The sequence below is a fragment of the Musca domestica genome, unplaced genomic scaffold (genome assembly GCF_030504385.1).
Source record: "Musca domestica strain aabys unplaced genomic scaffold, Musca_domestica.polishedcontigs.V.1.1 37, whole genome shotgun sequence".
NCBI classification, from domain to species: domain Eukaryota; kingdom Metazoa; phylum Arthropoda; class Insecta; order Diptera; family Muscidae; genus Musca; species Musca domestica.
Genome location: NW_026712321.1, coordinates 4,224,308 through 4,239,275, shown reverse-complemented (window position 1 = coordinate 4,239,275; position 14,968 = coordinate 4,224,308). Strand labels below are relative to the sequence as shown.

Below are 14,968 nucleotides of genomic sequence, written 5' to 3'. Positions count from 1 at the left end.
TTACATGGATTTATAAAAAATATTTTTTCAAGCATGACCTGGTTTGATAATCGTGGATTTTTGAGGATGGCCAGGTTTGAGTGCGAGGATTTTTAAAAAATATTTTTTCGAGGATGGCCAGACCTGGAAAATTTGAATTTTTAGGAATATTTTTCAAGGATGACCAGTTCGGGAAAAGTGGATTTAAAGAAAATGTTTTCAAAGATGGCGAGGCCTGGAATACGTGGACTTTTAAAGAATGTTTTTTCACATATGGCCAGGTCTGGAAAACGTAGATTTTTAAAGAACATTTTTCACATATGGCCAGGGTCTGGATTCTTGTTCTATGAAAATATGATATGAAAAATATTTCCTTTGTAAAATTTTTCATTTGACATTTCTTTCCTTTTAAAAAATTTTCATTTCACATTTTCATAGAACAAGAATTGAGGACCAGGTCTGGAAACGTGGATCAATATTTTTAAAATATTTTTAATATTTTTTCAGGGATGACCAGGTCCGAGAAACGTGGATTTTTAAAAAATATTTTTTTTTTGAATTTTTAAAGAATATTTTTTTTCAAGAATACATAGGCCTGGAAATCGTGAATTTTTAAAGAATATTTCTTTATCATGGATGGCCAGGTCTGGAGAACTTGGAATGTTAAAGAATATTTTTTATCAAGGATGGCCAGGCCTAAAGAACGTGGATTTTTAAAGAATATTATTTTAGGGATGTCCTCGCTAAACCTGGAAAACGTGGACTTTTAAAGAATATTTTTCTTTCAAAAATGAACAGGCCTGGATTCCTGAATTTTTAAAGAATATTATATTAAGGATATCCTCGCCAAGAAAACCTGGAATTTTAAAGAATATTATTTATCAAGGATGGCCAGGTCTGGAGAACATGGATTTTTAAAGAATATTATTTATCAAGGATGGCCAGGTCTGGATAACATGGATTTTTTAATAATATTTTTTCAGGGATGACCAGGTCTGGAAAACTTGGATTTTTTAATAATATTTTTTCAAGAATACCCAGGCCTGGAGAACGTGAATTTTTAAAGAATATTTTTTTCAACAATACCCAGGCCTGGAAAACGTAAATTTTTAAAGAATATTTTTTTTCAAGAATACCCAGGCCTGGAAAACGTGAATTTTTAAAGAATATTTTTTTCAAGAATACCCAGGCCTGGAGAACGTGAACTTTTAAAGAGTATTTTTTTATCAAGGATGGCCAGGTCTGGAGAACTTGGAATTTTTAAAGAGTATTTTTTTTATCAAGGATGGCCAGGCCTATAGAACGTGGATTTTAAAAGAATATTATCTTAAGGATGTCCTCGCCAAGCCTTGAAGACGTGGATTTTTAACGAATATAATTTTAAGGATGTCCTCGCGAAGCCTGGAAAACGTGGACTTTTAAAGAATATTTTTTTCAAAGATGAACAGGCCTGGATTCCTGAATTTTTAACGAATATTATCTTAAGGATGTCCTCGTCAAGAAAACCTCGAAATTTTAAAGAATATTTTTTTAAAAATGATTTTTTAAGAATATTTTCCAAGGACGGCCAGGCCTGGAAAACGTGGATTTTTAAAGAATATCTTTTCAAACGCCTGGACAAAGTTGATTTTTCAAGAATATTTTTTCAAGAATACACAGGCCTGGAGAACGTGGATTTTTAAAGAATATTTATTCAAGAATACCCAGGCCTGGAGAACGTGGATTTTTAAAGAAAATTTGTTCAAGAATTCGCAGTCTTGGAGAACGCGGTTTTTTAAATAACATTTTTTGAAGTATGGCCAGGCCTGGAAAATGTTTATTTTTAAAGAATACTTTTTCAAGGATGACCAGGCCTGGAAAACGTGGATTTTCAAAGAATATTTTTCAAGGACGGCAAGGTCGGTAAACGTGGATTATTAAATAATATATTTTAAAGATGTCCTCAAATTTTCAATGACTTCTAGATTTTAAAATCAAATATTAAAAAAAAGAATTTTCAGGCCGGAAAATAGTTGTTAAAGAATATTTTCCCAAGGATTTGAAGGAAGGTATTATTTCGAGAATACCCAGGCCTGGAGAATATGGATTTTTAAAGAACATTTATTCAAGAATACGCAGTCATGGAGAACGTGGGCTTTAAAAGAATATTTTTTGAAGGATGGCCATGCCAGGAAAAAGTTTATTTTTAAAGAATACTTTTTCAAGGATGACCAGGCCTGGAAACGTGGATTTTAAAGAATATTTTTTAAGGGCGGCCAGGTCTGAAAAGGTGAATTATTAAATAATATTTTTTAAAGATCTGACGTGGACTCTTCAAAAATATTTTTTAATTCACTTTTTTTACTATTTTTCAATGACTTCTAGATTTTTAAAAAAGGGAGTGTTAATTTTTTTTTAAGAATTTCCAGCCGGAAAATTGTTGTTAAAGAATATTTTCCCAAGGATTTAAAGGATCTGAAGAACGGCTCATAAAATATTTTTTTTGGAATGGTCAGGGTTATAATTGTTGATATTTTGAAAGTTTTTAAATTTTAGCCAGATGTAGAAAACGAGGATATTGAAATTATTTCTAATTAAGCAAACAAGTTAGACCAAAAATCTAAGATTTTATGTACCCAAATTGTTCTTCATAGAATTTTGAAAACTTCTCATTATGAATAACTTATTTTGAACAGTGTTCTTTACATTTCTCCTTTGCCTTTTGTCAAAAAAAAAAAAAAAAAAAAAAAAAAAAAACTACATATATTTTTATTATCAATAAGTTAATTACAAATAGTTCTGCAAATAACATTTTTCGAAATTTTCCAATTATCTGAACACAAAAGAAAAGTGTAGAAGTAAAATGCTCAACATTTGCGATACAGCCCCCACCACATCTGGCCTGAGATGGAATGCCTATCATTTGCACATTCCCCTTTATGTTCTGGATGTTATACGTTTGTTTCAGGATCATCCCAAATACGCCAAAGGTATTCAGGAGGAACATATTGTGGCAATGTTGGAGAAGGAGTAAGTTGGAAATTCAGAATTCCCCCCTTCTTTTTATCAAAAAGAAATCTCAATTTTTTTTCCAGACCCTTTGCCAACGGCGACATTGCGGCCCAGGTGAAAACAGCCCTCCGTGAATTAACCGCAATTGGTTTTGTTCGTTATGTGGCGCAACAAGGCTTTCGTACCCTCGGCCCCTTTGCCAAACTTAGCCAGGCTCGCACCAAACGTCAACAGGACAAGGCATGGGAATATTTGCATGACATGCACAAAACAAGTTTGAGCGATTTGAAAGCATTTCCCAATCTAAGGAGTAAAGCGGGTATTTAACTGTCAACCACAAATAGCTTCAAATTGAAAATGCACCAATACAAAGCAAAAGAAAATGGTCCCCTCCAAAAATAGAAAAATTGATTTCGATGACAAGCAAAATTACCGCAGCATAATTGAAATGAGGTTTTGAAAATTGATTAAGAGTTTAAAAGCGTTTTGGGTTTAAACAACGTATTTGTGGTTGGGAATCATTTAACGGGGAATTTTAATTCAAATAAAGAAAAAACAACGAACAACATAATCACAAATATTTAAACTAAATATTTAAATCAATATTTTTTAAAAATCCACGTTTACCAGTCCGTGGTATTCTTGAAAAAAAATTCTTTAAAAGTCGAAGTTTTCCAGGCCTTGAGAACCTTGAAAAATACTCTTTTTTTCAGACTTGGCCATCCTTGAAATAATATTCTTTAAAAGTCCTTGCTTTCCAGGCTTGACAATCCTCGAAAAAAACATTCTTTAAAAATCCAGATTTCTCAGATCTGAACCATCCTTGAATATTCTTTAAACATTCACGTTTTCTAGGCTTTAAAAAAATACTCTTAAATTCTAGGCCTGGGTATTCTTGAAAAAATATTCTTTAAAAATCCACGTTTTCCAGGTCTGGGTATTCTTGAAAAAATATTCTTTAAAAATCCACGTTTTCCAGGTCTGGGTATTCTTAAAAAAATATTAATAAAAAATATTCTTTAAAATGCACCTTATCTAGGCTTTAAAAAATACTCTTAAATTCTAGGCCTGGGTATTCTTGAAAAAATATTCTTTAAAAATTCACGTTTTTCAGGCCTGGGTATTCTTGAAAAAATATTCTTTAAAAATCCACGTTTTCCAGGCCTGGGTATTCTTGAAAAAATATTCTTTAAAAATCCACGTTTTCCAGGCCTGGGTATTCCTGAAAAAATATTCTTTAAAAATCCACGTTTTCCAGGCCTGGGTATTCTTGAACAAATATTCTTTAAAAATCCACGTTTTCCAGGCCTGGGTATTCTTGAAAAAATATTCTTTAAAAATCCACGTTTTCCAGGCCTGGGTATTCTTGAAAAAAATTTCTTTAAAAATCCACGTTTTCCAGGCCTGGGTATTCTTGAAAAAATATTCTTTAAAAATCCACGGGTCTGGGTGTTCTTGAAAAAATATTCTTTAAAAATCCACGTTTTCCAGACCTGGTCATACTTTAAAAAAATATTCTTTAAAAATCCACGTTTTCCAGACCTGGTCATACTTTAAAAAAATATTCTTTAAAAATCCACGTTTTCCAGGCCTGGGTATTCTTGAAAAAATATTCTTTAAAAATCCACGGGTCTGGGTATTCTTGAAAAAATATTCTTTAAAAATCCACGTTTTCCAGACCTGGCCATCCTGGGAAAATATTCTTTAAAAATCTACATTTTCCAGGACGGCCATGCTTGAAAAAATATTCGCTAAAAATCCACGATTTCCAAGTCTGGCTATCGCAGAAAAACTCACCTTTTTTGGGCTTACCAAACTTGAAAATTCCACTTTTAAGGACAATACAAATTTTCGATTTTGAAATCCACGTTTCTAAGGACCGACCGTCCTTGAAAAATTCATAAAACAACCCCGTTTTCCTAGTCTGAATTTCTGGAGAAAATATTTTTTTATATACATATTCTAAATATTCCTATCCTTGAAAACCCCCTTCTTAAAAAATCCCCACATTCTCTATGTCATGTCATCCTAGAAAACTATTTTTCACAAACCTGAATTATATCTCCGAACTAGAGTTCTACGAAAAATAACTAAAACATTTTTCAAATTCCGTTTTTAAACCATTTATTTAATTTCGTTTCAAATCCTACCATCAAATTAATTTAGAAGCAATCATCAATGCTGGGCAAAGTACCGTCACAGTACTTCCAGGTGGACCAGGCAGTCCAGCCTTGTTGTTTCAAAACCAATTGGGCACACTTGACAGCGGGTTCAATGCTGTCAACCAAGAAATCTTCACACTTGATCTTGCACTCATCATAGGAGAAGGCACCGGAGGGTAGGGAGCACCAGCAGTAGTTGTTGATTTGGAAGATGCCATAGTCGCGGGAGCCATTGGAGTTCAAGGAGCCAACAGCCTTGGTGTTGTAGGACGATTCATGTTCAGCAATGCAGGTCCAGCGAGCCAATTGGTTCTTTGGTACACCCAATTTGTACATTTCACGGGCCAAGGAGCAACGGTTGTAGACCGTGCCGAAGGCAGGGGCGACCAAGAGGACAGCAGCCAAAATAGCGAAGGTGAATTTGAACATTTTGCTTAAGTTGCCGAAAACAAGATCAAGTGTGAAGACTTCTTGGTCGATAGCATTGAACCCGCTGTCAAGTGCGCCCAATTGGTATTGAAACAACAAGGCTGGACTGCCTGGTCCACCTGGAAGTACTGTGATGGTACCTTGCCCAGCATTGATGATTGCTTCTAAGAAGTGAATTTAGGTGTTGATTTTGAAGACGATTGAATAAAGTTTTTTGATATAAAGGAAAATGGAAACATTGGTTTTATTTGGAAAAAATATTGAAATATTTCTATGGCAGATTTTAGTGGAAGTTCTGCAAAGATGTATTTGTCTACAAAAAGATATTCCCATTAGCTCAGTGGCCTAATTTTATGGTATACTGTCCAATAGGGTGTCCCCTCCATAATATTGAAACATTGTAGGTATTTTTGAACGAAAGTCTCTTTAAGAATTTATAAAAAATTCGAAAGTAGGGGATTTTATAGCAACGGAGGGAAATTTTTAACAATTTTCCAGGGTATCTTAGAAATTTTAAAATTTTGCAGTAAAATTCAAAATAAATATTCCCAGTGTTGTTGAAACATATATTTTAGTAATTTTTAAGGATAATTTGTTAATTTCCAGAAAAATTCCAAAAATCCCCAATTTTTGGGATTTTATTTTTTTCCAATTTTTGGATATGTTTCAATAATTTCTATTTCCAATTTTGGGGATTATAAACATATTTTTGTGGGGATTGTATGAATAAATCATTTATTACAGAGGCATTGATGATCGTTTTTAAGAAGTGTATTTAGCGTTGAAGATGATTAAATAAAATTTTTTGATATTGAACGAAAATTAGAATATTGGTTATATTTTAAAAACTTGCCTTGGAAATTGATTACATCTTTCCATGGCAGATTTTAGGGGAAGATCGTCCAGGAAACATTTGCCCATTAAATTATGTTCCAAAAAGTCCTGTGGTCTATACATTTGGTATATAGTTTCAAACGGTTGTCACCCCCATAATGTTGGAATATTGCAAGCATTTTTGAATAAAGGTCTCTTGAAGGATTAAAAAAATTATTAACAATTTTCCTGGGTATCTTAGAAATTCAAAAAATTTGGGAATATAATTCAAAGTAAATATTCCCAGTGTTTTCAACACAGGTGTTTTAGTAATTTTTAAGGATAATTTAGCAATCCCCAGATAAAATTTCAAAAATCCCCAACTTTGGGGATTTTCATTTTTTGCCGATTCTTGTATATTTTGCAATAATTTCTATTGGGTTTTATTTTAAAATATTATTTTGTGCCTTTAGAATTATAATTAAAGCTAAGTTAAACAAAATTTCCAATTTTGGGGATTTTAAACATTTTGTATGGGGATTGTATGAATTATTGATTTATGGATATTATTCAATGAAAAATTCCAGCGCATTCTTAAAAGAACTGCAACCTGCATAAATTGAGATCATAAAAGGAATTCCCATTTAAAATTATTAAAATTAATATTTTAATATTAAAATTAAAAATCCCCCATTTTGGGAATTTTGCCAATTTTTTCAGTTTTGGGTGGGGATTGTATGAATTATCGATTTATGGACGTTTTTCATGGAAAAACTACAGCGATTTTTTAAGGAATTAACATCCTCCATAAATTGTGATCATAAGAAGAATTTCCAAATTATTTTTTAAAAATTCCCCATTTTGGACATTTTTTTCAGTTTTGTGTTTCGATTGTATGAATTATTGATTTATGGATATTTTTTACTGAAAAATGCCAGGGCATTTCAAAAGAACACCAACCTGCATAAATTGAGTTTATAAAAATAATTCCCAAACTAACTTTAAAAAATCCCTAATTTTAGGCACTTTGCATTTTTTCAATTTTTTTAGGGGATTGCATACATTATTGATTTATGAAAAATTTCCAGGGAAAAACTCCAGTGCTATCTTAAAAGAACACCACCTGTATGCAGGGTGGTCATAAAAAAATTGGCAAATTATTTTTTTAAAAATCCCTCATTTTGGGCATTTTACATTTTTTCAGTTTTTTGTGGGGATTGTATGAATTATTGATTTATGGATATTTTTCATGTAAATACTCCAGTGTATTCTTAAGGAATCAACAACCCACATAACTTGAGTTAATTTTTGGAATTCCCACATGAATTTTTTAAAATCCCCAATTTTGGGGATTTTTCCATTTTTTCAGTTTTTTGTGGGAATTGTATGATGTAAGGATATTTTTCATTGAAAAACTCCAATGTATTCTTAAGGAATGAACACACCATACCACTTGAGTTTATTTCAGGAATTCCCAAAATATTTTTTTTTAAATCCTTAATTTTTGGCTTTTAGCATTTTTTCAGTTTTTCGTGGGGATTGTATGAACTATCGATTTATGGACATTTTTAATGGATATACTCCAGTGTATTCTTAAGGAATGGACATCCCATATCACTTGAGTTGATATCTGTATTCCCAAATGGGTTTTTAAAAATCCCCCATTTTGGATATTTTGCATTTTTCCAGTTTTGTGTGGGGATTGAGTGAACTATTGATTTTTGGAAATTTTTCATGGAAATACTCCAGTGTGTTCTTAAGGGAACACCATTCTGGATAGATTGAGGTCAGAAAAATAATTACCAAATTAATTTTTTAAAATCTCCAATTTTGGGGATTTTGCATTTTTCCAGTTTTGTGTGGGGATTGAGTGAACTATTGATTTTTAGAAATTTTTCATGGAAATACTCCAGTGTGTTCTTAAGGAATCAACAACCCACATAACTTGAGTTCATTTTTGGAATTCACAAATGTTTTTTTAAAAATCCCCCATTTTGGGTATTTTGCATTTTTTTCAGTTTTGTGTGGGGATTATATGAATTATTGATATTTTTTATTGAAAAACTCCAGCGTATTCTTAAGGAATCAACATTCTACATAAGTTGAATTCATTTTTGGAATTCCCAAATAATTTTTTAAAAATCCCCAATTTTGGGGATTTTGTAGTTCTTAAATTTTATGTTGAATTTTAATGGATATATAGGTTTTTTTTTGCATTGCTTATTAAACAATCATCTGCGAAAATATCTTCATCTAAAATTCTACACACAGTGAAGGTATACATAAGGTGGGATTTTTTTTATTTTTTTGAATAGTTGAAGTAAGGAGTCCTTTTAAATGAAAATACTTTATTGTTCCTTAAAACCCCACATTTTGTTGCAAATTTGGAAGCAAAATCAATGATGGCAAGATGAATATCCGAAAATCTTAGTTTTTGGGATTTTTATTTTTGAAATGTTTTGTTGTTTTTTTTTTAAAGGCTGTCAAACTTAAATTTCTTCCTCTGGGTTTTTAAATATTTTTTGTGGCAATTGTAAGATTTATTGATGTTTAAATATTTTTCTCATAAAAAATCCTGTCAGTGGTGAAGGCAACGGTATTCTGTAAAATATGAGGGCATTTTTTGGGATTCCCAAATGAATTTTTGAAAATCCCCAATTTCTGGGATTTTTTGTACCATGGATTTTAATTTGAATTTTAAATGTAAATATGGAGTTCTTTGGCTTGTATTGTCAAATATTATTATTTTATAAAAATTACCTAGACTTCAATCTAAAAAATTGAGGAAGTGAACAGTAACTGGAATTCAAAAAAATATATTATGTCGTTTTTCTCTTTTGTTGTTGTTACCAAATCGTCATTGATAAAAATCACAAAAATACATTTGAAAATTAACAGGTGTTTTGTCACAGGACAATTTATGCGTTTTTGTGTCCGAGTGCCTTTATCCATTTCCCTCCCTTTGTTTCCGCTCGAACAATTTGGCCACATACAAACAAACAAACAAGAGACACGAGCCAAAGGTCGCTCGCTCACAGCCATGTCTATGTTGTTTGGCATTTAACCCTCTAATTATGGTCACATGTTCAGGTGTCAGACTATAGGGTTAAGTGTTAAAAAGGATGTTACTCTCCGAAAATGTTACCGGTTCTTCCCTTTTTAGAGTGGCTCTATTCGATTTAAAGGACAAATTACTTTTGGAACATGTGTTAAATTTTCCAAATAATAAAACATAGTTTGTCAATATGGCAAAAGGCCGACTAGCCGACACACACACGAAAAAGGATGGCTCATTTACGAAATCCTTGGTCAGCCATGCCGGGAATTGTCAACCCCCATTAGAGGAGTTAGTTATCAATATGCCATGTTTGCTCATCATGAGCACCATCATCATCATCATTAGAATTCTCCATATATCTATAATTCATGGCCTCATATTACAGGACACATAATAATTATGTGTCCTTATAGTCCTTTATGTGTCCTTTATTATAAGTAATTATTGTCCAAAAAAAAGGATATGGAAACTCTCTCTAATATTTTTTATTGTTTCCAAATAAATGTTTCTTTTTTCGATTTTGATTTAGCCTTTGGCCGAATGGAAATAGCAGGGGAGGTAAAGGATAATTTGTGTGTCCGTCTCCCTTGTGGTCAATGTTTTGTTTTTTTGTCCTAATGGTCTCGGTTTGTGTTTGAGTTGTTATCATTTGTCATCCATGAGACAATCATCCGTTCATTCATTTACTTATTTCATTTGCATGTGCCAGTATGTGTTAATGTGTGGTAATTGTTTGTATATTTTTGGGATATTGAACCATTATTTGAAAATTAACCAAATATTTGGAGGACTAATGATATGGGTGTTATTACTGCAGAACAAATATTCCACATGAGACCTGGTGGCAGACGGGGTGAAATTTTTGTGTAAAATAATCTTCGATAAGGGAAAACAAAGAGGACTCCTCTTTCCCCCGTTAAATTTTAATTAAAAACACAAAAAAATAAAATCCCCAAAATTGGGGATTTTTCAAAAACTAATTTGGGAACTCAAAAAAATCTCAATTGACAAATTTTTTATAAATTACAAACATTTTTCTTCGAAAATACACCAAAAATCAACAAATCCCACAATTCCTCCGGGAAATTTCTAGTAAAAATGCAAAAAAAATAAAATCCCCAAAATTGGGGATTTTTCAAAAACTAATTTGAAAACTCTAAAAAATCTCAAATCATCAAATCTTTTATAAACTACAAACATTTTTCTTCGAAAACACACCAAAAATCAAAAAATCCCACAATTCCAAAAAAATTTTTGAAAATCCCAGAATTGGGAATTATTATTTATAACATATTCTTATGAAACTTATACAAAATATAGTACAAAAATACAATAAATTTGATGTTTAATCCCGGCGCAAGATAAAATTTAGAAAATTGTAAAAATCCCCAAAATTGGGGATTCTCAAAAAATTAACTTAGAAACTCTAAAAATAATTTCATTTTACGTTGAATCAAACAATATATAAATTACAAACATTTTTCTTCGAAACCTCTTTAAAAAATCAACAAATCCCACAACTCCCCAAAAACTATTGAAAATTCCTAGAATGGGAATTAGTTTTTTTTTGCATTTTCTTATGATATTTTTTTAAACATGATAAAAAATGTAACAAATTTAATATTTAAGCATGACACAAGAGAAAATTTTAAAAATCGTATAAATCCCCAAAAGTGGGGATTTTCAAAAATTAGTTTAGAGATTCTAAAACAAACCTCAATTTACGCCGGTTGACAATTATTTTATAAATAACAAAAACTTTTCTTTGAAAACAACGAATCCCACAATTACCAAACAAAAAAAATATTTGAAATCCCAAATTATTCCATGAATCCCATAAAATCAATGAAATTCCCATTCCATATATATTCGCACTTTTGGAATTGGAGATGTTTATAAAAGAATGTATGACAATCCAAGCCAAAAGAAACCCATATTTACATTTAAAATTCAGGTTAAAACTCAAAATACAAAAAATCTCAGAAATTGGGGCTTTTTCGGAAATTCATTTGGGACTCCAAAAAATGTCCTCACATTTACAGTATGTGAGTTCCTGCGCCACTCACAGGATTTTGTTTTTGAGAAAAATATCTAAACATCAATAAATCCTACAATTGGCCCAAAAAAAAAAAAATATCAGAAGGAGAAATTTAAGTTTTATAGCCGTTAAAAAACAACCAAAAATTTAAAAAAATAAAAATCCCAGAAATTGAAATTTTTTGAGTTTTATTTGAAATTTTTAAGGATTTTTAAGTATTTTCATTTAAAGGTACTCCTTACTTTAACTATTCCAAAAAATTAATAAAAATCCCACTTCATGTATACTTTGAGTGTGTGTGGGATTTTAGACGAGATTATTTTCGCCGATAAATGTTTGATAATCAATGCTAGAAGAAACCCATATCCCCATTAAAATTCAACATAAAACTAAAGAAATAAAAAATCCCCAAAATGGGGAATTTTTAAAAATTCCTTTGGAAATTTCAAAAATAAACTCAAGTTACGTGGGATGTTGATTCCTTAAGAATGCACTGAAGTTTTTCCATGAAAAATGTCCATAAATCGATAATTCATACAATCCCCCCAAAAAACTAAAAAAAATCAAAATCCCCAAAATTGGGCATTTTTCAAAACACAATTGGGAGTTCAAAAAATGAATTCAAGTGATGTGAGATGTTGATTCCTTAACAATGCATTGAAGTTTTTCCATGAAAAATATCCATAAATCCCACGCAAAAGTGAAAAAATGCAAAAAGCCCAAAATGGGGGATTTTTAAAAAACTCCATTGGGGAATTCCAAAAATTAAGTCAAGTTATGTAGGATGTTGATTCCTTAAGAATGCACTGAAGTTTTTTTTATGAAAAATATCCATAAATCAATAATTCATAGAATCCCAAAAAAAAAAAAAATGCAAAATGCCCAAAATAGGGGGATTTTTAAAAACACATTTGGGAATTCCAGAAATGAACTCCAGTGATGCGGGAGGTTGATTCCTTAAGAATACATTGGAGTTTTTCCATGAAAAATATCCATAAATCTATAATTCATACAATCCCCAAATAAAACTGAAAAAATGCAACACAAAATTGGGGATTTAAAAAAATTCCATTTGGGAACTCCCCAAATTGGGCAATTTTTAAAAATTTAATTTGGGAATTTCAAAAATGAATTCAAGTTATGTGGGATTTTGATTCCTTAAGAATGCATTGAAGTTTTTCCATGAAAAATATCCATAAATCAATAATTCATACAATTCTCAAACAAAACTGAAAAAAATGCAAAATGCCCAAAATTGGGGATTTTTCAAAACACATTTGGGAATTCCAAAAATGAATTCAAGTTATGTGGGATGTTAATTCCTTAAGAATGCATTGAAGTTTTTCCATGAAAAATATCCATAAATCAATAATTCATACAAATCCCACACAACACTAAAAAATACCCAAAATGGTGGATTTTTAAAAATTAATTTGGTAATTATTTTTATGACCACAATTTATACAGAACGGTGTCCCCTTAAGATTTTAAGGGAATTTTTCATTGCAATATATCCATAAATCAGTAATTCATACAATCCAGACACAAAACTTAAAAAATGCAAAATTCCAAAAATTGGGGAATTTTTAAGAGTTCATTTGGGAATTTCAGAAATGAATTCAAGTTATGTGGAATGTTGCACTGAAGTTTTTCCATGAAAAATGTGCATAAATCGATAATTCATACAATCCAAAAAAAAAACTAAGAAAATTAAAATCCCCAAAATTAGGGATTTTTCAAAACACATTTAGGAATTCCAAAAATGAATTCAAGTTATGTGGGATTTTGATTCCTTAAGAATACATTGGAGTTTTTCCATGAAAAATGTCCATAAATCGATAATTCATACAATCCCCACAAACAAAACTGAAAAAAATGCAAAATCCCCAAAATTGGGGGTTTTAAAAAATTCCATTTTGAAATTCCAAAAATGAATTCAAGTTATATAGGATGTTGATTCCTTAAGAATGCACTGCAGTTCTTCAATGAAAAATATCCATAAATCAATAATTCTTACAATCTCCACATAAAAATAAAAAATGCAAAATGAACAAAATGGGGGATTTTTAAAAATTTATTTGGGAATTTCAAAAATGAATTCAAGTTATGTGGAATGTTGCACTGAAGTTTTTCCAATCCCCACAAAAAAATTAAAAATATGCAAAATCTCCGAAATTGGGGATTTTTAAAAATTCATTTCGGAATTCCAGAAATCAACTCAAGTTATGTAGGATGTTGATTCCTTAAGAATACATTGGAGTTTTTCCATGGAAAATATCCATAAATCAATAATTCATACAATCCCCACAAAAACAACTAAAAAAATCAAAATCCCTAAAATTCTTTTCTTCTTATGATGCACTGCTATTTTAAGATGCAGTGGAAATTTTCCATGAACAATTTTCATAAATCAATATTTCAATCCCCACACAAATCTGCAAAAACGTAAAATGCCCAAAATAGGGGATTCTTAAAAATTCATTTGAAAATTCTTGTTATGACCTCAAATTTAAGCATGAACTGCAGTTTTTTGTGAAAAATATCCATAAATCTATAACTCATACAATCCCCACACAAAATGTTTAAAATCCCCTCAATTGGAGATTTTGATTAACTTAGCTTTAAGTATAGTTCTAATGGCAAAAATACTATTTCAGAAGAAATACCAATAGAAATTATTGAAAAATATCCAAAAATAGGGAAAAAATTAAAATCCCCAAAGTTGGGGATTTTAGAAATTTTACCTGGGGATTGTCAAATAATCTTTAAAAATTACTAAAACACAATTTTTTAGTTTTTACTTTGAATTATATTCCAAAAATTTTTGAATTTATAAATCAATTCAATCAATCAATAATTCATACAATCTCCACAAAAAAAAAAATGAAAAAATGCCCAAAATGGGGAATTTTTAAAAATTCATTTGAAAATTCTCCTTATGACCTCAAATTTATGCCGGGCGGTGTTCCTTTAACTATGCACTGGAGTTTTTTTGTAAAAAAAAAATTCATAAATCAATAAATCATGCAATCCCCATACAAAATGTTTAAAATCCCCAAAAATTGGAAATTTTGATTAACTAAGCTTTAAATATAGTTCTGATGGCAAAAATACTGTTTTAGAAGAAATCCCAATAGAAATAATTGAAAAATAAACAAGAATTGGGAACAAAAATTAAAATCCCCAAAGTTGAAAATTTTACCTGGGGATTGTCAAATCATCCTTAGAAATTACAAAAACACATGTTTTAAGAACACTGGGAATATTTACTTTGAATTATATTACTAAATTTTTAAATTTCCAAGATAAACAGGGAAATTTTAAAAATTTTCCCTTAATTGGTTAAAATACCCCTTTAGATTAGAATTAGAATTTTTTTTATAAATCCTTCAAGAGACTTTCCTTCAAAGATACCTTCAATGTTCCAACATTATGGAGGGGACACCCGACTGGACAGTATACTAAATATATAGGCCATTGGACTTTTGGGAATATAAT

The 14,968-nt window shown here is 30.7% G+C and overlaps 2 protein-coding genes across 2 annotated transcripts; one reads left to right on the top strand and one right to left on the bottom strand.

Moving 5' to 3' along the window:
* Positions 1–2,713: 2,713 nt before the first annotated feature.
* LOC101892657 (uncharacterized) lies at positions 2,714–3,530 on the top strand. The gene is made up of 2 exons (XM_005178435.3): positions 2,714–2,988; positions 3,054–3,530. Exons 1-2 carry the CDS (start codon positions 2,822–2,824, stop codon positions 3,295–3,297), a joined length of 411 nt encoding a protein of 136 aa, XP_005178492.1. The 5' UTR covers positions 2,714–2,821; the 3' UTR covers positions 3,298–3,530.
* Positions 3,531–5,082: 1,552 nt separating this feature from the next.
* On the bottom strand, positions 5,083–5,578 carry LOC101888577 (lysozyme 2-like). The gene has a single exon (XM_005178411.4). It carries the CDS (start codon positions 5,559–5,561, stop codon positions 5,133–5,135), a length of 429 nt encoding a protein of 142 aa, XP_005178468.1. The 5' UTR covers positions 5,562–5,578; the 3' UTR covers positions 5,083–5,132.
* Between the last annotated feature and the right edge of the window lie 9,390 nt (positions 5,579–14,968).